This window comes from Pantherophis guttatus, chromosome 11 (genome assembly GCF_059756535.1).
Source record: "Pantherophis guttatus breed Tessera chromosome 11, ASM5975653v1, whole genome shotgun sequence".
In the NCBI taxonomy this organism is placed as follows: domain Eukaryota; kingdom Metazoa; phylum Chordata; class Lepidosauria; order Squamata; family Colubridae; genus Pantherophis; species Pantherophis guttatus.
This window is the reverse complement of record NC_142073.1, coordinates 11,001,234-11,024,680: the sequence shown is the minus strand read 5'-3', so window position 1 is coordinate 11,024,680 and position 23,447 is coordinate 11,001,234. Positions and strand designations below refer to the sequence as shown.

Below are 23,447 nucleotides of genomic sequence, written 5' to 3'. Positions count from 1 at the left end.
AAAATTAAAATAATTGAAAAAATAATTAAATCAAATTTGGCTTCCCCAATTTAAAACCCCTTACCCATAAAATTAACCAATTAAAAATTTTAAGCCAGCCCGGCTTGATGAAATAAGAAAGTCTTCAGCGCCCGGCGGAAAGTATGGAGGTCCGGGATCAGTCGTATCCCTGGGGGGTAGCTCGTTCCAAAGGGCGGGTGCCCCCACAGAGAAGGCTCTCCCCCTGGGGGTCGGCAGTCGACATTGCTTGACCGACGGCACCCTGAGGAGACCCTCTCTGTGGGAGCGGATTGGCCAATGGGAGGTTATTGATGACAGACTATGGCGCCAAACCACCAAGACGTAACTCAAGATTTAAATCGTAACATTTCTTCAAGCCTTCAGTGGACACCCCCACCCGTGATGACATCGTGCCCCCACCCAGGGTCTGCAGACCTCAGGTTGAGAACCATTGCAGTAGCAATAGCAATAGCGCTTAGACTTATATACTGCTTTACAGTGCTTTATAGCCCTCTCTAAGCAGTTTTACAGTATCATCATATCACCCCCAACAATCTGGGTCCTCCATTTTACCCACCTCGGAAGGATGGAAGGCTGAGTCAACCTTGAACTCGTTAGGATTGAACTCTTGGCAGTGGGCAGAGTTAGCCTGTAATACTGCATTCTAACTATTGCACCACCAAGGGAGGGAGGGAGGGAGGGAGGGAGGGAGGGAGGGAGGGAAGGAAGGAAGGAAGGAAGGAAGGAAGGAAGGAAGGAAGGAAGGAAGGAAGGAAGGAAGGTGGAATAGCAATAGCACTTACTGCTTCACAGTACTTTACAGCCCTCTCAAAATGGTTTACGGAGTCAGCCTCTTGCCCCCAACAATCTGGGTCCTCGTTTTACCCACCTCGGAAGGATGGAAGGCTGAGTCAACCTTGAGCCTGGTGAGATTCGATCTATCAAACTGCTGGCAGCTGGTGATCAGCAGTAACCTGCAGTACTGCACTCTAACCACTGCGCCACCGTGGCTCATACTTCACACCACAGTACAAAGTACCACTTTACACTTCAGTGGTGAGACCACACTTGTAGAGAGACTGGACTGCCGTCTGTCATTAATGGTGTAGCGTCTCCTGTTTGGGGGTGGGGGGGTTGGACTAGATAGCCTAAAAGGTCCCTTCTAACTCTGTTAATCTGTTAATATTGTGTCCAATTCTGATCACCATGATTAAAAAAAGAAGTAGAGGCTTTAGAAAGAGCGCAGAGAAGAGCCATTAAGATGATGATGATGATGATGATGATGATGATGATGAGAGAGCTGGAGGCTAAATCATATGATGAATGGTTGCAGGAACTGGGTATGCCTAGTCTAGCGAAGAGAAGGATTAAACCGTTTGTCCTCTTGCCAACTTCTGGCAATTTTTAAATTACCATCATCAATCATCATCATTACATAATAGGCCCCATATCATCATGCAAAATTGTACAATATATCCAGTACCTGAAAAACATTGCTAAACCATTTCTCCTTTAGTTAAGTAATTTCTCCATCTCCTACATTCAAAATTACTTTTGAAGATTTTTGCATCCAAGCATTTTACATACAGTATATTCTACTGATTCAGCAGTTCGAATCCTTAGCGCCGCGTAATGGGGTGAGCTCCCGTGACTTGTCCCAGCTTCTGCCAACCTAACAGTTCAAAAGCAGGTAAAAAATGCAAGTAGAAAAATAGGGACCACTTTTGGTGGGAAGGTAACAGCGTTCCGTGCGCCTTTGGCGTTTAGTCATGCCGACCACATGACCACGGAGACGTCTTCGGACAGCGCTGGCTCTTTAGCTTTGAAACGGAGATGAGCACTGCCCCCTAAAATCAGGAACGACTAGCACATATGTGCGAGGAAAACCTTTACCTTTACCTTTATACTCTACTGAAGCCTCCAATTTTGTATCTTGGGTGGGAAGGTAGAAGTGACAGTTTGGTCCATTAATGCAAGTCAGAGAGAGAGAGAGAGAGAGCACACATTTACCGGATTAACCGAACCCAATTTATAGAACCAAGAGTTTGGCCATTCTCTAAAGCCCACTATCCTTGCATTTGCTGAGTTTTTCTCCAATGAACACCAGAAAAACCTCCTAAAACAGTTGACAGAACTCAAATGCAGAACCAGAAATGATCAAACCTTCTCAACGTTTTAAACTGGCTTCTTGTCAAAAAAAACCAGGGATCAAAGGGGATGCAAGGTACAAGATTAAGATTAAAGATTAAAATGGCGAAATTAAAAAATCAAAGTGCCATACCCAACATTACAATTGTTACTGAATGTGACTTTTGATCCAACCCACAATCTCAAAAAGGTTGGCTTGTTATTACAGTGGCTTAGAAGCTAATAAAAAAAACAATATTTTTCTGTTTATGTACCAGACAGACCCACTGAGAGTCCTGGGCATTTCTTGACTTTTATCACGAAAGGAACAAACAAGCGAGTGGGTGAAGCTTTATTATTATTATTATTATTTTTAAGAAATAAAAGAAGTGCAGCTCCAAGGGCTCGGTTTCCCCATCACATAGTTTACCCAGTGTAGACCAATATTATAAACTGGCAATCATTGGATTTTTTTCATTTAAACAGTCCCGGTAATCCCTGTGCTAGCTGTTGTCAGCCAGCCACGCCTCGTAACAGGTTCTGACTGGGTCGTAGAAAAACTCACATTTCTAGAAGCAGAAGGAACCAATTTTACAGGCGGGTACAAACAAAAGAGAGGGTTAATTCATAGCAGTGGTTTCAACTGGCATCCATGTATCCTGGGGGGGGGGTGGTCAAAGCAGTGGTGAAATCCAATTTTTTTTACTACTGGTTTTGTGGGCGTGGCTTGGTGGGCGTGGTGTGGCTTGGTGGGCTTGGCTTGGTGGGCATGGTAGGGGAAGGATATAGCAAAATCTCCATTCCCACCCCACTCTGGGGCCAGTCAGAAGTGGTATTTGCCGGTTCTCTGAACTGCTCAAAATTTCCTTACCGGTTCTCCGAACTGCTCAAAATTTCCGCTACCGGTTCTCTCAAACCTGTCAGAACCTGCTAGATTTCACCCATGTGTCAAAGGCAGATGGAACTGTGTTGGGTTGGGATGACTTCTGTGAACCTGCAGGAGGAATCACTCTTGAGCTACCCTTTTCCCTGGGGAACAGGTGCAGATTGGGAAATCGAGGGACAAGAAAAGTCCTCCCCCCACCTCCCGCGGTAATAATGAAAACAATGGAAGAATTGCAGCAACTGTCAGAAGCAGTGATGCTCGCGTGGCTTCCAAAAAGGGATGGACCCATTCATGGAAGTGTTGGGGGGGGATCAACAGCTATTAGCCTTGAGGGCAGTGGGGCAACCTCTGAAGGCCATCTCCTAGGAGGTTAGTGGACTTCCCCAGGCAGTCGGCTGGTCAATGTGAAAACAGATTAGTGAACTAAATGGACCAGAGGTCCAAGCCAACAAGGCACTGCTTATGTTCTGATGATGGCAGAACAGGGGTGTCAGACTCAATTTCATTAAGGGCCGCATCAGGGTTGTGTTTGACTTTGGGGGACTGAGTGGGTGGGGTGGGCGTGGCCATCTCGATGTCCTGCAGCCCTTCCGAGCTCCGTTTTCACTGGCAGAGGGCTGCACGAGGCCGTTGCAGCAGAAAACAGAGCTCGGGAGGGCTGCACATGGCCCTCACAAGCTCCTTTTTGGCTGGCGGAGGCACCTCGGTCCTTTGCTGTTTCTAGGGCAGCCCCACGGGCCAGATCTAAGCACCCCACGGGGCAGATCTGGCCCGCGGGCCTCGAGTTTCACAACCCTGACCTAGAAAGAAGACTTTACTACTACCGTAAATGACCTCTTTCTTGACACACGTCAACGTGGGTCATGTATGGTTCCTCTTTACCCATGGACGGAGTTACTTATTTGAGGGCATCAAACCCAGCCTTACATTCAAGTAACCAAGGTCCCCAAGGACCTCGGTAAACTTTGAACATGTCCACTCTTTAGCCACAAATATGCCGTAAAATGAACAAGAGGAGCTACAGGTGGTATCGTCAAGCTTCTAGCTCTTAATACCTAAAGCTGACCTTCGGCCATGGCTTAAGCGCGGTCTATTGAATAAACCACAACTGACCAGGTTCATCCAGGATACTCCATCCAAGCCATGGCCTCAATAGCTTTCGCACAGCACGTGAAGCCACGCCAGGCAGAGTTAAATCCATCAGGGAGTCCAGACCAGGAATCAATTCCATGGCAACACTAAAACTATTTTTTTTTATTGAGATTGGCTATAATAATGGAATTTTGTAAGTCTGGTTGTGCTGGACTTACCCCCCACCTCCTTCTTATACTCAGGAGAATTAGGGAAGTGTCTGAGCCGGTTCGGCATTCTTCCTGCTTGTTTTGGACTTAATCCATGCTTTCTCCTCCCGTTGCTTTGGTAACAGATCTAGTCTACCTCTCTCAAGGTCATCCTCCTCACTTTTTAGAGCCAGACAACCATTGTATCTCTCCTCTATCCATCTCGGCACATTTATAACTGAAAGACGGGAAGAGAGAAAAGAGGCTGTGAAGACTCTTTCTCCCCGCCTGTCTATAAGCTATTCTTCGCGAAGACAGACATGCTGTAAAGAAAGAGACAAACGAGACATGGGGGTGTAAGCCAGTGAAGGTATTCAGCCGGTTCTAGAGAACCGGTAGTGGCAACAGCGGGAGGCTCCGCCCACCTGCCCAGACGTCATCATGTCCCATTTTTTGACACTCTGCGCATGTGTGGAGTCGCACACGCTCACATTTGCGAACCGGTAGTGAAGGCAAGTGAAATCACCCCTGGTGTAGGCAGAGAGTGGGGTATCCTACCGTGGCATGCGCACCGGGGGGAGCTAGCGAGGTGACGTGCCCCCTGGTGTCATTGTACCTAGGATGTGGATTATGGGACCTGTGCCGTTTGCCCGGTCATGGCACACAGGGTGGACGTGACCCTTCAGCACACCAACAAAGACTCGTCATCACTGGGGCTCCTTTCAGGGAGAGGGGGGGCGGGTATTGGCACTTCCATGGAATGGCAACAAGGAGGGTGAATGCCAAAAGGTTCTTCGTGACATGAGTGCGGGTCACCATTGGGCCGATGTTCCCCCCGAAGAGGGAGGGCTCCATGGCTTTCGGGGTACCCAGACTCCCAGTTTTTTAAGGGCATTGAGTGACGCAGTTCTTCCCTCAGCAGCTGAGAATGCCTGCCATCTCCAGCTGTCCTGCCATGTGACCTCCTGCTCCGTTGGTGAATTTCTGTCACTCTTTCCAGCAAAGGGTCCCTAAATGTTCTTCCTGAATCTGCCTTGCCGGCTTGTGGGAGTCTGCCCTCAGGGGCATCTTCGGCCATACAGCTGTGCTGGCTCTCAGCGTCCGGCAGAGCAGCTGGGCAAGGGCTTGGCACACTCTCAGTGGACGGGACCTCTGTTGCTTCTGCCTGCAAGGCCAAGGGGCTGTTGCCAGGTTCGGAAACCCCTCCAGGTGGGCCACAAGCCTCCTCAGGAGAGGCCGGGAGACTCTCCGCAGGCACCTCGTCTGTGCAGTTCAGGATCCCGTCCCCCAGAACCGTCTGGGAGGTGCGCGCAGGGTGTAAGAGCGGGACCTGGCCCCTCGCTCGCGGCCTGTGAAAGAATCTGTTCCAGAGTCTGCCCAAACGTTGGCGGGAAGAGCCGCGCCTCGAGGAATGGCGCCTCATTTGCCGCCTCATGGCCGTTCGGATGTTCTGCAGCACGGAAGCCTGCAAAGATTTAAAAATTAAAAAAAAAAAATCAAATATTTCCCCTAGTGAGTTTCGTCAAAACTCTAATTTTGATTCAACCTAGAAATAAGGAGAAATTTTCTGACAGGGAGAACAACCAACCAGTGGAACAGACGTTGCCTCCGGAAGTTGTGGGAGCTCCATCCCTGGAGGCTTTCAAGAAGAGACTGGGCTGCCATTTTGTCAGAAATGGCGTGCACACGCTTTGGGCACCAAAAAGGTTAACAATCACTGGTATAGGTTCTCCTGCTTAAGCAGGGGGCTGGACTAGAAGACCTCCAAGGTCCCTTCCAGCTTCTTTCTTATTCTTCCTATACCTATACCTATTCCTATTCTATTCTAAGGCCTTACCTGGGATGCATTATAAACAGGGAAGTCTTCCACAGGTGGAATGAGGCCTTGCGCGATCAGCTGCCCGTAAGAAGGAGGAGCCTCGCGCCTTACGAACTCCGCCTCCAGGCGAGTCATCTGGGTTTCAAATGCCCTGGAAATGGGATCAGAGGAAAAATGAGGGAGAGGAGAGAAACTGACCAGGTAACATCAAGTATGGACGGGTGGATCGCTTCTACAGGACAACCATTTGCTTAGTAAGCATTCAAAGTTACAAGGTCACTTAAAAAAAAGCTTATGGATGGTCCTCACACTTACGACGGTCATCGCTTTCCCAACAGTCACACGATAAAAATTCAGGCAACTGGCAAGTATTTGCAATGCTTGCAGCATCCCGGGGTCACATGATCACATGGCCTGGGTCCAGGGACCTTCTCACCCCACTGGGATTGGCCTGCCCCACTTGTACCGGCAGAGAGGGCATGCTGTGGATCCCGTCAGCCCGATTATTCCGGTTGGCGGGATCCAGGAGGAGGGCCTTCTCTGCTGTGGCTCCTGCCACCTGGAAATATCTTGCCCACCTATGTGAGGTTGGCCCCAACCCTCCCTATCTTTTCATAAAGGCCTAAAGACATGGCAGTCACCTTGGAGCCCCTGTGGGGGAACAGCACAATGGAGGTGGTTGATTGTTCCCTCCTTCTGAAACATCATTCCTCCTGTCAAGGTGATGGAGAGTCAACAGCCCCCAGGTCTGGGGGTGGCTGATGAGGAAGAGGAGGAACAGCTGGGTCCTGTGCCAGACACACAAATGCGCAGAAGGCAGAGGAGAGGAGAGCAATGGAAATCTATGGGCCGATCCTTTGGACGGAAGAGCCACTGTTGCTAGCAAAGCTCCTCCCTAGCTTGGGGGATAAAAGGCAGGAGATGAACAGATGTGGCAGACAAATATTCATCTTCTGGCCAGATGGACTTGTTAGCTTGCGATCAGTGAGAAACTTTTTGCATGGGCTGCTGGCACTCCTAATGAAAGGAATCTTTGAGTTAACTTCTGCGCATCCACACATCAGGCACTGGACCCAGCTGTTCCTCCTCTTCCTCATCAGCCACCTCTAGACCTGGGGGCTGTTGACTTGCCATGTGAGGGCTGGCGGATGGCCCAGGCTCTGCCTCTGCCTCTCTCTCTTTGCCATCTCCATTCACTCTTCCCCCTCGGAGCCCTCTGGGTTTGTCGTGTTTGCGGAATTGGATCAGAACAAAGACCCAACAGCATCCTCTTCTCCTCACCGGTATTCCCTGCTCCTCAGAGAGTACAGCTTGAAGGCACAACCCAAGGCGATCACCAGCAGCAGCCCACAAACCAGGCTCCCGATGAGAGCAGCCGTGATGACCTTCCGGGGCACGATCACCAAACAGTTGTGCTCATCGCTGCCGTCCTGACAATCTTCCTGGCCGTCACAACGCCAGGTCTCAAAAATGCAGAGGTTGGTGCCGCAATGGAAGTTCCCCGGCTGGCACACAAAACAGTTCTTCTCATCCGACCCGTTGGGGCAATTCTTCTGGTTGTTGCATCGGTCGAGCAAGGAGTAGCACAACCCGCTGTTCCCCTCGCAGGGGTACTCGTTCTTCTGACAGGCGGGACAGTTCTCCTCGTCCTTACCGTTGGCGCAATGCCACCACCCGTCACAGTGCTGCTTATCGGAGTAACACTCCTCGTCGTCCCCGCACGGGTGCTCCCATGGAAGGCAATAGCCTTTGACTTGATACGTTGCGTTGAACCCGTGGCCGGTGCTTTTCGACCAGGCGTAGTACAAGATGGTCATCTGGCCCTTGGAGGACTCCAGGCTGACCGAGTGCTTATTATTCCGATACGAGAGCATCTCTATCAGCTTGTCGGCTTTCTCCTCTAAGCCGTCGTACACCTTCACGTAATCCTTGTAGCCCAGCTGCAAGCTGAGCTGCAGAAGGACGTGGCGGTTATCTTGGGTGTCCACCTGCCACGTGCAACAGAGGTCGGCCCGATTCCGATCCAGGCGGAACAAATCCGGCGAGGCAAAGGACCCGTAGAAATTGCTCAGTTTCTTGCCGCAGGAGAGATCGGGGCAATTTTCTTCATCGGAGCCGTCGCTGCAGTCTTTCACAGTGTTGCATTTCAGCTCGTTCAACAAGCACTTGGTGGAATGGGCAATGTTGCACTGGAACGTCCCCGAAGGACAGATGTTGGACTGGGGCTCCGTCGGGGGGAGGCTGCAGTTTTTCTCGTCAGAATTGTCCCCACATTCGTCCATGGAATTGCACTTCCAAGTGATGGGGATGCATTTGCCATTGAGACAGTGGAATTCGTCCGATTGGCAGCTGGCTTGGCCAACCTTTCCTGCGAAGTAAGGGAGAAAAGTTAGAAACGTCTGCTGCAAGCATTAGTGATTTATCTAAGGATTAGATTTTTTTTTTTATCCTGCCTTTCTTACTTTGTAAGCCCAAAGTCACCCAGATGGCTTTCATGCGTAAAGTGGGACTAGAACTCCCAGTCTCCTGGTGATTGGCCCGAAGTCACCCAGCTAGCTTTCATGCCTAAAGTGGGACTAGAACTCCCAGTCTCCTGGTGATTGGCCCAAAGTCACCCAGATGGCTTTCATGCCTAAAGTGGGACTAGAATTCCCAGTCTCCTGGTGATTGGCCCAAAGTCACCCAGATGGCTTTCATGCCTAAAGTGGGACTAGAATTCCCAGTCTCCTGGTGATTGGCCCAAAGTCACCCAGATGGCTTTCATGCCTAAAGTGGGACTAGAACTCCCAGTCTCCTGGTGACTGGCCCAAAGTCACCCAGATGGCTTTCATGCCTAAAGTGGGACTAGAACTCCCAGTCTCCTGGTGACTGGCCCAAAGTCACCCAGCTAGCTTTCATGTCTAAACTGGGACTAGAGCTCCCAGTCTCCTGGTGATTGACCCAAAGTCACCCAGCTGGCTTTCATGCCTAAAACGGGACTAGAGCTATAGAGTGTATGAACTGTATGGAGTGTAAGTATGGAATGACCTCTGGTTGCTATCCTGATGTTAAAAATTAAGCTTCACTGAACTAAGTCCTACTTGACAGACCCATCTTGGCAGGTTTCTTGCCAACAAAAGAAGTTTACTGTTGCCTTCTTCCCTTTTTTAAAAAACTTCTACAACTGAACTATAGCCCAATATTGTCCTCTGGTCTCACCACTAGCAGTATCCTTGTGAAGAGGCAAACGAGGGTCAAACTCACTAAAACAGCACCCTAACACTTTACTTTACTTTACTTTGATTTGATTTATATACCGCCTTACTCCCGAAGGACTCAGGGCGGTGAACAGCCAACAATAAAATACATACATACAAAATTTAAAAAGCAGAAATAAAATCGAATTAAATAGTTTGGCCCAGACAGATTAAAAAAAACCCAATCAATTTAAAACAAATTAAACTTTGAATATTAAAAATATTAAAAAATTATTTAAAAAGAGGGAGAAAGTTAGGCCAGGCCGGCCTGGTGGAATAAAAAGGTCTTAAGAGCGCGGCGGAAGGTGCGCAGATCCGGGACGCTCCGTATCTCCGGGGGGAGCTTGTTCCAGATAGTAGGTGCCCCCACAGAGAAAGCTCTCCCCCTGGGGGCTGCCAGTCGACATTGTTTGGCCAACGGCACCCGGAGGAGCCCCTCTCTATGAGAGCGTACCAGCCGGTGGGAGGCTATTGGTGGTAGTAGGCGTCCTAAGCCATGGAGCGCTTTAAAGGTGGTGACGAAAACCTTGAAGCGCACCCGGAAGACCACCGGGAGCCAGTGCAGCTCGCGCAGGAGGGGTGTTACACGGGAACGCCATGTCGCTCCCATTACCACCCGCGCGGCCGCACTCTGCGCCAGTTGCAGCCTCATGTAGAAAGCGTTACAATAGTCCTGAAATTCTGAACACTGAAATTCTATCTTGGAAAGCACAACCTTCTGCTCTCAACTTGCTCCAAGCAAAATATTCTCCCCAAGGTTCTATCTCTTAACCTACGCAACGTCCTACTCATAAATCACTTTATAGTTTTGTTATACAGGAACATCACCCGCAGGACTTGACAAAAGGCACTAGAGAAGACAAGAGTATGGCTGGGTTCACACATCACATTAAGCCATGGTCGGTCGATATTGTTTGTTGCACAAAAATGATGGGTTGAGTTTATATAATGGAGCAAACCATAAACGTAATCGGCAAACCTTCTGTTGTGGCCCACCAGCGGCCAGCGGCGCTGGTGGCAGACTCAGACAGTGAGGAGGTTGGGGAGGAACATGGGCCAGTCCTGGAGTCTGGGGAAGGCTCTGATGAGGGCTCTGCGTCCAAGGCAGAGAGGGGGCCAGAGCTGTCTGACACTTATCAGCTGCCTTCGAAGTCGGATATCAGTGGGGCAGAAGAACAGCTGGAGCCTGTTCCCAATGTGCGCATGCGCAGAGCTGCCAGGAGAAGGGAACAGAGAAGGAACAAGGGCCGACTCGGGAGTAAAGGCACAGGTGGAAGGTGAATGGCCCTCCCAGAGGGAATAAAAGAGGAGTGGAGTTTGCAGGAGACAATTAGTTCATTCCTGAATTCTTGCCAAGTATGGCAGCGTCTGAAAGATATCTGCCTGGCTATTCTCCAAGCCTGATAAAGGTCGGTAATTGTGAAGTATTTTGAAAGACTGTGGGAGAGGAAAGACTTTGCTGGAGAGGAATTCACTGTAAATTAAATAAAAGGGGTTTATCGGGACGAGGGCTCAGCATCGTGCTGCTGGGGAAGCCTAAGTCAGAACAGATATCCAGAAATGGAATGAACCAACAGAACAGATTTTTACCTCGAATGTAAGAAAGGCGAAATCCCTGGGCCTGCGCTGAACTTGATGGATCTGAGTGGAAAAAGATCCAGATATGGTCCCTGGCAGAGATGAACGAAGGAGGGATAAAAGATCCACAGACTTTGTACTCCTCCCCTTTGGAAGAAGGACCCATCATCAACCAGTCTATGGAACATTTGGGAGAGTCCTCCACGTCAAAGTTCTTAAAACTATCGAGACAAAAAGATGGAGAAGAAAAAAAAAAGAAGAAGAAGACATACAAATGAAGGAAAAGCAACCTGGTTCACATCTTGCATTTCATCAGAGATTGGTGACCTTTGGAAGGGATGGCACTTGGCCTCCTGACCTTCTCAAGAACTTCAGAGACGGGTGTTTTGTTGGGTTTTGTTTTGTTTTGTTGGGCACAGGAAGGAGGATCCTGCCGGGATCTTGTCATAAGTGTGAGGAGCAGTCTTAAGGCACTTTTTTCAGCATCATTGCAATTTTGAATGGTGATTAAGCAAATGGTCATAAGTCAAGGACTACCTGTATTTTATAGATTAGATAAATAGGTAGATAGATGGATGGCTGGATGGCTGGATGGATGGATGGATGGATGGGAGATGATAATAGATAGATAGATAGATAGATAGATAGATAGATAGATAGATAGATAGATAGATAGATAGATAGATAGATAGAGAGATAGAGAGATAGAGAGATAGAGAGATAGAGAGATAGATAGATAGAAGATAGATAGATAGATAAATAGATAGATAGGAGAGAGATGATAGTAGATAGATAGATAATAGAGAGAGAGAGAAAGATATAGAAGTAGATTAGATAAATAGACAGACAGACAGACAGATAGACGATATATAGAAAGATAGATAATAGATAGATAGATAGATAGATAGATAGATAGATAGATAGATAGATAGATAATTTGTTAATATTTAAAGAATTTTGTTATTATTATTTTTACGTGATTCAGGCAGAATGGTTTTGCCAGCTTGTAACAAAGAAAGCCACAACAACTAATCGGCAAAGGCATTCTTATAAGCCGTAGCTTGAGAGCTACAAACAAGATTCCTTTTGTTCGTGTAACTGAAAGTAGAGTGAAATGTTAATTCATTAGACCAGGTGGAGGGGAAGGGTCTCCATTACTCTTGAACGTGCATTACATCACCTATGACATCATTCCCATCAATTATGTCGATGGCAGCAATAGCCAAATGGCACAAACAGCTCCGAGTGATGTATATCATTTGCATAATGACATATTACTCAGTGGTGTAAATTGCTGACATAATTGCACTTCCAGTTTATTTTGGATGCTCATTCATTATTTTGGTGGGACGTCTGTGAAATCTGCCCTAAACTGGAGTCTGTTGAATTGAGGTGTCACCACTGTGGAACAATGTCTGTAGTTCTATCAGCAAAAGACATTTTGTTTAATCAAATACATTTTTATTTGTATACATTCTGATATAAAATATCTAATCCTGCGTTACTGTTTTGGCCATCTCAGGTCAAACTATTTACTGGCTAGGTTGTCCCAACACAAAAAGACTGTGTACTTTATGGCTCAGGCTGCCGTGTGAACTCAGCCTCCATCTTAAGTCAAAATTTTGTTGACTTCTTTAAAGGTAAAGGTAAAGGTTCCCCTTGCACATATGTGCTAGTCATTCCCGACTCTAGGGGGCGGTGCTTATCTCCGTTTCAAAGCCGAAGAGCCAGCGCTGTCCGAAGACGTCTCCGTGGTCATGTGACCGGCATGACTCAACGCCAAAGGCGCACGGAACGCTGTTACCTTCCCACCAAAGGTGGTCCCTATTTTTCTACTTGCATTTTTTACGTGCCTTCGAACTGCTAGGTTGGCAGAAGCTGGGACAAGTAATGGGAGCTCATCCCCGTTACGCGGCACTAGGGATTCGAACCGCTGAACTGCCGACCTTTCGATCGACAAGCTCAGCGTCTTAGCCGCTGAGCCATTGGGTCCCTTGGAATATATATATATATGTATACATATTTTAAAAAATCATACATCCCACCTAATAGTGATGACATCGCCACGGTCTCCTTGGATGTACCAGCTGCAGTTCATGGCCGGGAGATAGTTGAGTGGCCAGGAAGGACTATAGATGACCCCTCGCCGTTCCATATGCTGCTCTGGTTTTCCACTACAAGCAGCTGTCGGAGGTAGCATCAAGAAACAGAAGGTTAAAACTCCACAGTGTTTGCCCTTTCGGAGAAAAATACCATCAGGTTGATCTTTGCCTTATCAATTCCTGTTCCTTCTACTTTACTAAACTCTTTGCTTGCCTGGCTGAAATGCGCCGGGACAGGATTTTTTTTCCTAGGAGTGGATCAATAGCCTAAATAGGTCTGCCAAAAGGAAAGGATTTTATTTTATTTTTTGTACAAAGCGAGCCAAAGAAATAAACATGATGTGCAAAACCGGTTAAGAAATCTCCTCAGCGTCAGGCAGAATTCAGAAGCAAAGCTAAGTACTATTTTTAAAAAAAAGATCAGCTGATCCTGAGAAGCGATTGATTTATTTTTTTTCCCTCATAAACCGACACACATTTTTCTTTCCAAAATTAGTTTTAGAAGCAGGGGATGTTCTAAATTTGTTACCCTGCTGTTGTTTTTGGGCCCCAAAAGAGTAAGAAGATGCTATGACCATATAACGAGTGAATTGTTAAGGAAGTCATTCAGGGAACATCTCAGCATTTTCACTTAATTTGAAAGGGACCATCTTTTTCTTAATATGATACTTATCTGGGTTTATGAGTCACCAAGAAGACCATGAAACTTAAATTATAATTAAAAAGAAATGTATCTTACCTAAGGAAGGGACTGCACTCTCAATTTTCCCAGTCAAGAAGAGATTCACTGTTTTGAAAATCCAAAAACATGAATTAGACGCTACGATAGTGGCATTTACCGTAAGATATTGATCAAAAACATACCTATATCGGACAAGTTTTGAAAGTGTTGCTACAAGCCAGCTTTGGCTTAACGTTTCATGATGTCTGAAGTAAGAGGACGATGAGTAAAAGAATGAGGCATATACCTGCAAAATTTTGTAAAGTGGGAAGTCTGGTGGGGGGAAAAAAATAGCATTTTGGCTGGCTGAAGAATTCTGGGGATTGAAGTCCACAAGTCTTAAAGTTGCCAAATTTAGACAGCCCTGACCAAGGAGGTGTTAACCATGATTAAGTATGATTTGCTTAATTGTGGTCTGTATAAGCTAGAGTTGGCTCCCTAACATGTTATACCAGTATTTTCAAACTTGGCAACTTTAAGATGGGTGGATATTCTCTCCCACCAGTAGTGGGTTCCTCTTACCTTTGCTCATGTGCATCTTATTGCGCATGTGCACAGCGTCCGTGATGACGTCCAGGCGGGTAGGCGGAGCCTCCCACTGCCACCACTACCGGTTTGGGCGAACCGGTAGAAATCCACCACTGTCTGCCACCCTGGTGCCTGCTGCGTCTCCATCCCCACATTGCAAACGTTGTGACTTTTAAACCCTGCTTTTCTCTCTCTGACTTCCTCAACCGTTTTAGACACTTCCCAGCATCTCCCAGATTTGATCTTCACCAAGCGCCTTCTGGTCCTTTCCTGCTAACACTTTAGCTCATTGGTGGCACAGCGGTCATTGTCATGCAATGTGTAAACTGAGATTTCAGCACGTTATGCAAACCAGTTTAATGCAACTTATTCAGAAACCCCTGCCTATGCAAACGGCAGCTTAGCGGGAGGCACAGGCAGTATCGCCAACACAGCTCCAGAAGACAAAGATTTAGGTGTCAGTACAAGCTACGATGACAAGATGTCATCATGTTGTCCTTTGATTTCATTTATTGACTTGATGGGTCCTGACTCCAAACGACTCTAGGGGGCTCAGGATACATCAGAGAATATAATGACACCATGAGAGGAAATAACCACCAACCAAAATAAAGAAAAAGAAGGTAGGGAACCTGGAAGTTGGGAGATGTTTTAAGTGCAGAGAAGAGCAACAAAAATGATCACAGGCCTGGAAGCTAAAACATATGACGAACGGTGCAAGAATTGGGTATGTCTTTTTTTTAAAAAATAGTTTTTATTAGGCATTTTACATTTTTAAAATCAAAAACACAATAACAAAAGAAATACAAAAAGAAAAAAAAGAACATACACATACATCAAACGCTAAAATACAAAACTAACAACATTTATATACAATTTTACAACTTTCTGAATCAACATTTGTCTTTACGTTTAAATTCCATCTTCCTAATCCTTCTCTTATTTTTGTATGCCCATAATTAACATTTTTTTAAGCAGGATTGTTACATATATTTATATCCAGTGTATTAATACCGAATTTCAGTTTATATTCTTATTTCTTAATTTGATTTCTATTTTCTAGCCAGGTATAAAACCTGTTCCACACTTTTGTAATAGTCCGGGTCATCTCTTTCTTTGATCTCCATTGTTAATTTATCCATTTCGGCGCATTGGAAGATCTTTTTAATTATTATTTCTTCAGATGGTGTATTGGTCAGCTTCCATATTTGCGCTAAAGTAATTCTAGCTGCTGTTAGAATATGCAATGTAATATAGTACAAACTTTTTTCCATTTTTTTTTCAATCATTCCTAGGAGGAACATTTCCGGTTTTAAATCCATCTTTTGGAGTGAAATTGGGTATGTCTAGTCTAGTGAAAAAAGGGGTGACATAATAGCAGCATTCCAGTATCTGGGGGGGCTGCCAGAAAGGAGAGGAGATCCACCTATTTTCCAAAGCACCGAAAGGCAAGACAAGAAACCATGAATGGAAACTAATCAAGGAGAGAAGCAACCTAGAACTAAGCAGAAATTTCCTGGCAGTGAGAACAATTAACCAGTGGAAGAGGTTGCCTTCAGAAGTTGTGGAGGTTTTTAAGAAGAAACTGGACAGCCACTTGTCTGAAACAGTATAGGATCTCCAGATAGAGCAGGTGTCAGACTTCGATGCTATCTCAGAATAAATGAATTTCCAAACTGCCAATCTTTAAGGAAATCTTCTCTTTATTTGAGCACAGCAACCGGATCATGACTCGATGCGGACAAGACTGACCTTTTGCCCCCCAATCCCTCCCTTTCCGATCCCCAATTATCTGCTTCTCATTGGCTATCTTCCAAGTCACTCCACTGACTTCTTGTCTCGTCATTTCACAGGAATGTCCCCCCCCTTTCATTTCCACGACGACCCAGCTTCAAAGGGATTTAGCAGGCAAAGGTTCAGGGCTTATCTCTCTCCTCTCTATGCCAGCGGTGAGACGCTGACAGCAGGGGGTTCGACTACAAGACCTCCAAGGTCCCTTCCGACTCTGTTATTCTGTTATTGTTCTGTTATTGTTATCTCACATCCAGAGGAGCGGATGTGAGATAACACATCCTCCAACCAGGTTAGCCCAAGTAGTCCATGACTTGGGAGAAAAAAAACTTTGCAATGACAACAGTCTGGGAGCCTCCAGATCTCAGCAAGAGCCTTATTCCCCTGAGCGCTTTCTTAAAACACCCCACTCTAAGTCCCAAAGGTGCTTTTTCAAGAGGCAACTGGACTTTCTGGTTTTTCTTTGAAGACATTTCGCTTCTCATTCAAGCAGCTTCCAGAATGAGAAGCGAAATGCCTTCAAAGAAAAACCAGAAAATCCAGTTGCCTCTTGAAAAAGCATTTTTGGGACAACCTTGACCTGGATGACTGGGAATCTCCATAGAACACCCTACTCTAAGCGCAATGACCTCACATGCCCTCCTCTGGACTCTCGTGACCTAGAACAGGCTGTTTAACCAGGTCTTCCTGAAGAAGCTACAACTTGCTTGCTCTACTGAATAGGCCAGCAAAAGCCAAACAGACCCCTTTAAGCTCTGCAGAATGTTTGATGTGACCTGAAAGGGCCTTTAAAATTCAGCCATGGTGCAATAGCCTACAGCACTGGCACCTTTCATTAAAACTACATCACAGTAAGACTCTGGCTTTTTATGTTATTTCTATTTATAGAATAACATTCCTTTTGACGGCAGGAAGGAGAAAATAAACCTGGGGAGGGGAAGAGGGGGAGGCAGCTGCTTACATCCCTGTTTTTTTTTTTTCACCCAATGTTTATCCACCAAGATTAGAAATGTGTAAATCTGTGCATTTATACATCCTCACCCGACCTCACTTTCAATTTCCTCCAGCTCCAGGCTCCTGGCTACAAACTGTATCCAGTATCAATGACTTCCATGGGGAACTTATCCTAGATCAGTGATGGCAAACCTTTTAGAGACCGAGAGCCCAAACTGCAACCCAAAACCCACTTATTTATCGCAAAGTGCCAACACAGCAATTTAACCTGAATAATGAGGTTTTACTACCTAAGCAGAGTTCAGCTAAATGTTCTAAGAAAAATGTGATAAATTTATTTATTTATTTATTTATTTATTTATTTATTAGATTTCTATACCGCCCTACTCCCGAAGGACTCAGGGCGGTGCACAGCCAATGCACTTTTATGCCCCTTCGTTTTTTTTCCTGCTTTTGAAATATTATGTTTAGCAACAATAAAAAAGAAAAACTTTAGTAATATCATTTCTCTTCCCCCTCTCTCTCTTTCCCCCTCTGTCTCCCTCTCTCTCTTTCCCTCCCTCTCTCTTTCAATCCCTCCCTCTCTCTTTCCCTCCTTCCCTCTCTCTCTTTCCCTCCCTCCCTCCCTCCCTCTCTCCCCTGTAGGAGAAACAAGGCAGAGTTCAGCTAAATGTTCTAAGAAAAATGTGATAAATGCACTTTTATGCCCCTTCGTTTTTTTTCCTGCTTTTGAAATATTATGTTTAGCAACAATAAAAAAGAAAAACTTTAGTAATATCATTTCTCTTCCCCCTCTCTCTCTTTCCCCCTCTTTGTCTCCCTCTCTCTCTTTCCCTCCCCTCTCTCTTTCAATCCCTCCCTCTCTCTTGCCCTCCTTCCCACTCTCACTCCCCCTCCCTCTCTCCCTCCCTCCCTCTCTCTCTCCCCTGTAGGAGAAACAAGGCAGAGTTCAGCTAAATGTTCTAAGAAAAATGTGATAAATGCACTTTTATGCCTCTTCATTTTTTTTTAAATATTCATTTTTGAAATATTATGTTTAGCAACAATAAAAAAGAAAAACTTTAGTAATATCATTTATCTTCCCCCCCTCTCTCTTTCTCCCTCTTTGTCTCCCTCTCTCTCTTTCCCTCCCTCTCTCTTTCAATCCCTCCCTCTCTCTTTCCCTCCTTCCCCCTCTCTCTCCCCCTCCCTCCCTCCCTCTCTCTCTCTCCCCTGTAGGAGAAACACGATGGAGCTGGGCTGGGGCGTGCCCATAGAGAGCACTCTGAGTGCCACCTCTGGCATGCATGCCATAGATTCGCCACCACTGTCCTAGATCAGTGGTTTTCAAAGTATGAACTAGTATCGGGTGCAAAGAATCGGGACCACACGTTAAGTTCCAGGTAAGCTGCTTTATTACTCATGCCCATACGCAAGAATCTAGTCAACTAATGGGCAGCACTAAATTGGGGCTAGATAAGAGTCAATGGAATTCAAGAGAGCTGGACTTCGATTGTTTGTGAGAGCTTAAAGACTCTAGGCCTGGGATCTGCAACCTTAAACACTCAAAGAGTTTGGACCCGTTTCCCTAGGAAAAGAAAACACCAGGAGCCACAAAAACCTTCCCATGCCTGAATATTTCTTGAGCAGTCACAAAACTAGCATATGTAGTTGAATTAAACGTTCTGTTTTCTTCTCAACTTTTCTTTTCTTGGATTTATCCATGGTTGAAAAGCTCAATAAATCGCGTGCTGGCGGGTGTCACACATTGGCGGTTGTGGCGCATATTTTGAGTGCCAGGGAGCCACAGCAGAGGGGTGAAAGAGCCACATGCGGCTCCAGAGCCGCAGGTTGCTGACCCCTGCTCTAGGCTGATTACTCACTTGACTCCGCCCTCCAGGCTCAGCCTGATCTTCTACTATAACTGTGGACCTCTCGGGATCCACAAAGCCAAATCAACAAATATTTTTAAATGACTCCGTTTTAATTTCTAATACAGCAAATGCTGATACAATTCCTATCCACCAAAAGCTCTTTGTGGTCCTCAATTATTTTTAAGAACGTAAAAGGGTCCTGAAAACAAAATATTTGTGGACCACTGACCTATATTAAACATAAACGGCAAGGCTCATTTCTGAAAAAAAAATTAAATTTTCCATTTGTCTGCCCGCAAGGTAATCAGCACTGATGATATTACCTAGTTTGGTAATGAAATGTCTGAAAGAAAACCACTAAGCTCAGACAGCTTCAAGGACCTGATTATCAACACTGTATTTGGGAGGTGTTCGCCCACAGAGAAACTTACAAAGCAGTCTGTCAAATTAACTCTTCTTACTCACACTTACAAGAAGTAAATCTACAGATTTTATCCACATTAATGCATCTTCGTCTTAGAGGAATTATTTAGCTAAAAAATAAAGCCTTCTCTTTACAATAAGTGCATCGTTGATAACCAATATGTAATAAATCAAAACCTGAGGCTGCTAACGCTAGGCAAACCGTCTCTCTATTTCTCTACTATAATGTCTCTCTATCAAAACTTCTGGAAAAATAAAGATCCTGCAATTGGCAGGATAGAAGACAGGAAGTGGAGCACCCAGGAAACAATGCAAAGAATAAAACAACAAATATAGCAAAGGACATCATATCCTGATATTTCTCAACTGCTATCCACCCTTGATATTGCTAAAATAGTGAGCATCCATAGTGCATCTCTTACATCCTCTAAAGACGAGCAGCTACAAATTAAAAAAGTGGGACCACTCTCCTAGCTTAGGTAAACGTTCGGACAACCTTGCCATAAAGCCTGTGAAAATAACATTGCAGTTTTTCTTGAAATCAGTATCAAACCAAATAGGCTACTATACATAATAAATATACCTCGACAGCAAAATGCGGTCCTTTCGTTATTACGGGTTCCAGAATTTTTTAATTGAGCGGAAACATTAAAGGGATGCCAAAAGAATAGGTTTGCGTGAAGAGTCATAATTATAAGGACCGGAAAGTTATTGCTATGTTCTGGCTTACGTCGTGAAATTTTGCAGACTATTTGACTTCCTGGCCCAGGAAATCATTCAATTAAATTCCTATTCTATCCTGCGACAGAGTCACCAATTTAAAAAATGAGCCTGGTGGCGCAGCAGACTAATAGCCTGTTATTAACATTCAGCTGCCTGCAATTACTGCAAGTTCGAATCTCCCCAGGCTCAAGGTTGACTCAGCCTTCCATCCTTTCTAAGGTAGGTGAAATGAGGACCCAGATTGTGGGGGCAATAAGCTGACTTTGTATAAATATACAAAAGGATGAAGGCTATTGCTTAACGCATTGTAAGCCGCCCTGAGTCTCCGGAGAAGGACGGCATATAAATCAAAATTAAAAAAAAAATGTTTGCCTTACAGTCCAGAATTGATACAGCTGTTTCGAAATAAGCCCCAGTGAACTAAACGGGCTTCCCAGGTAAGCTTCTAACTGACTTTATAGTTGCATTACTATCCTCATAATGGCTTTATAAGTGCATTTCCTGCCTTTGAGCTAACTAAAAATCTATTCTAAAATGTGGTGGTTCTTAAAAAAAAAAAAAAAAGATTGCCTTCTCTATGCATTATTCATATCTGGAAATTTTTCAATGGATTACATTAATAAAAGTTGTGTGTTTTTTTTTTAAAAATATCCCGGACGCAGGGATAGAATTTCTATGATGTCATCAGCAAACAAATCAAGCCACAAACTGCCCAAACTTGTTGCAAAAATGGAACCGGGGCTTCTGCCTTCCTGAACGGTGCCTAACCAACTTAGCCAAAGCTGCTCCAGAGAGAGAGAAAGGGAGAGAGAGAGAGAGAGAGAGAGAGAGAGAGAGAGAGAGAGAGAGAGAAAGGGAGAGAGAGAGAGAGAGAGAGAAAGGGAGAGAGAGAAAGGGGGAGAGAGAGAGAGAGAGAGAGAGAGAGAAAGAGGGAGAGAGAGAGAAAGGGAGGGAGGGAGGAAGAGAGAGGGAGGGAGAGAGAGAGAGAGAAAGAGAAAGAGAGAGAGAGAGAGAAAGAGAGACAGAGACAGAGAGAGAGAGAAAGAGAAAGAGAGACAGAGAGAAAGAGAGACAGAGACAGAGAGAGAGAGAGAGAGAGAGAGAGAGACAGAGACAGAGAGAGAGAGAGAGAGAGAAAGAGAAAGAGAGACAGAGAGAAAGAGAGACAGAGACAGACAGAGAGAGAGAGAGAAAGAGAGAGAGAGAGAGAGAGGGAGGGAGGGAGAAACTCACCCACCCACCCACCCCACCTTAAAACCCACAGATCTCACACGGAACGCAACCTCTGGTGTGGCAGCTGGGATCTCACCACCCGCCTTCGCTCCAGCCAACAAAGCTGATGTCACTTCATCCATCCCGCAGTGCCCTTGCACGAGGAAAAAAAAAACACGCGTGCTTGCCGAAGCTGCAGCCATGCACAACCCACCGGCGCTTCTCCCACTCGGGGAGACCTGCCAACAGCGCAAAAAAAAAAAAAAAAAATCCCATCCAGGTTGGTTCACCTGCACAAAAAGCAAGTTCGAATCTCTCCAAGGCTCAAGGTTGACTCAGCCTTCCATCCTTTCAAAGGTAGGTGAAATGAGGACCCAGATTGTGGAGGGCAATAAACTGACTTTGTATAAATATATACAAAAGTATGAAGGCTATTGGCTTAACGCCTTGTAAGCCGCCCTGAGTCTCCGGAGATGGGCGGCATATAAATTAAAAGCAAAAAAAAAGGAAAAAAAGCGCCCTCCTTCCCCAAACAAAAGCGCTCCCCCCCACCCTTTCCAAGCTGGATCCTGGACTCCTGATGTGTGTGGGTGTGGATTTGGGTGGGTGGATGGGCAGAGGGGTGGATTGCATGACCTTAAGGAGTCCCCTAGGATGTCCCACGGGGCGAAAAGCGGCTCTACCCCGCGCAGAAAGCGCTAGCTCGAGCGGACACGGGTGGGAAAGTGCGCGCAAAGGACCTGGATAGCCTCCGGCTTCCTCCTTTTTGCGCGTCCCATAACCAGATCGCCCCCTACCCGGCTTGCCCAACCCGGAGGATGGGGGGGGTGCTGATCTCCCCCTGCCCCACACACACCTGGGGGTGCCTCTATCTCCCTTAACACCCCCCCATTCCCCACTCCCCCGGTGGAAGACCCCCTTCCTTCCCCCCAAAAAGGTCCGGGATCCGGCCTCGACTTACCCAAGCAGAGCGCAGCCAGCGGTGCCAGCGCGCCCTGGGGCCGGGGCTCTGCAGACGCCGCTTCCATGGCCAGCCGCTCTCCTCGCTGCGCCTCGGCCCGCCGGGGCGGCCGAGGATCACAGCGGTGCAGGTAAGAAGGGAGCATCCCGTCCGGGTTCCATGGCCCTCTCGCCTCGCTTGGCGCCGCTGGCGACGGCTGGAGCTGGGAGGCCGCCGCCGCCGCCGCCACCGCGATCTGTGGAGACCCAGCCCCGCGTGACGCGACGGGCTCGGAGGGGCAGGTCGACAGCAGGCAATCCGCCCGGCGGGCCTCCTCCTCTTCCTCCACCTCCTTCTCCTTGCCCGGCTCCGCCCCGCGCTTCCCCAGCCCGGCCGCCGCGTCTCCGCTCACCCCGGGGCGCAGGAGGAGGATGCTTGCAAATCTTGCAAAGAGGCGCAGCGTTGCAAACAAACAAACAAACAAAAAAGGCAGGCAGGGAGGCGCGCGTGCCCCGGAGGATGGTGGTTTTTTTTTTTTTCTCCAAGGACAAGGGTGTCTCTGAGCATGCACAGACTTTTTTTTTTTAATTTGATTTATATGCCGCCCTTCTCCGGAGACTCAGGGCGGCTTACAATGTGCTCAGCAATAGCCTTCATCCTTTTGTATATATTTATACAAAGTCAGCTTATTGCCCCCACAAACTGGGTCCTCAATTTACCTACCTTAGAAAGGATGGAAGGCTGAGTCAACTTTTAATTAGGCTGAGTCATTTTTAATTAGGTGAAAACCGCTGGAATATTCAGAGTCGGTTTTCATCAGCTTATGCCAATGTGATATGTCCAGCAAAACAATTCTTTGAGGACCTTACTTTTTTTTTTTTTTTTTAATTTGATTTATATGCCGCCCTTCTCCGAAGACTCAGGGCGGCTTACAATATGCTCAGCAATAGCCTTCATCCTTTTGTATATATTTATACAAAGTCAGCTTATTGCCCCCACAACTGGGTCCTCAATTTACCTACCTTAGAAAAGGATGGAAGGCTGAGTCAACCTTGAGCCTGGGGAGATTCGAATTTACAGTAATTGCGGACAGCTGGGGTTAATCACAAGGCTATCAGTCTCCTGAGCCACCAGGCCTGCGCCCCACTGGAGGGAAAGGAGTGAGAGGAGGTTGGCACAGTCGCCTGGGTAGGAGTTAGCTGGCTGAAGAAGATTGTGGGGGATGCGCTTTCCGGCGTGTGACTGGGCTGGGGTCATGGATTCCTGTCGGCTTC

General features: G+C 46.5%; 1 protein-coding gene across 1 annotated transcript; it reads right to left on the bottom strand.

Moving 5' to 3' along the window:
- Positions 1 to 2,464: 2,464 nt before the first annotated feature.
- Positions 2,465 to 22,558, bottom strand: LRP3 (LDL receptor related protein 3). The gene is made up of 7 exons (XM_060681602.2): positions 22,195 to 22,558; positions 13,768 to 13,815; positions 12,972 to 13,110; positions 10,939 to 11,147; positions 7,394 to 8,480; positions 6,131 to 6,263; positions 2,465 to 5,758 (listed from the first exon to the last, which is right to left on the bottom strand). Exons 1-7 carry the CDS (start codon positions 22,337 to 22,339, stop codon positions 4,976 to 4,978), a joined length of 2,544 nt encoding a protein of 847 aa, XP_060537585.2. The 5' UTR covers positions 22,340 to 22,558; the 3' UTR covers positions 2,465 to 4,975.
- Positions 22,559 to 23,447: the final 889 nt, after the last annotated feature.

What these genes read in the sequence shown, in the direction of transcription:
- LRP3 (XM_060681602.2), bottom strand. Translation starts at nt 22,339, where the DNA reads ATGCTCCCTTCTTACCTGCACCGCTGTGATCCTCGGCCGCCCCGGCGG. An exon ending in CTGAGGAGCAGGGAATACCG is followed by an intron (nt 6,264 to 7,393) that starts GTGAGGAGAAGA and finishes TCCCATTTCCAG; the next exon opens with GGCATTTGAAACCCAGATGA. An exon ending in CTGTTTATAATGCATCCCAG is followed by an intron (nt 5,759 to 6,130) that starts GTAAGGCCTTAG and finishes AAATCTTTGCAG; the next exon opens with GCTTCCGTGCTGCAGAACAT.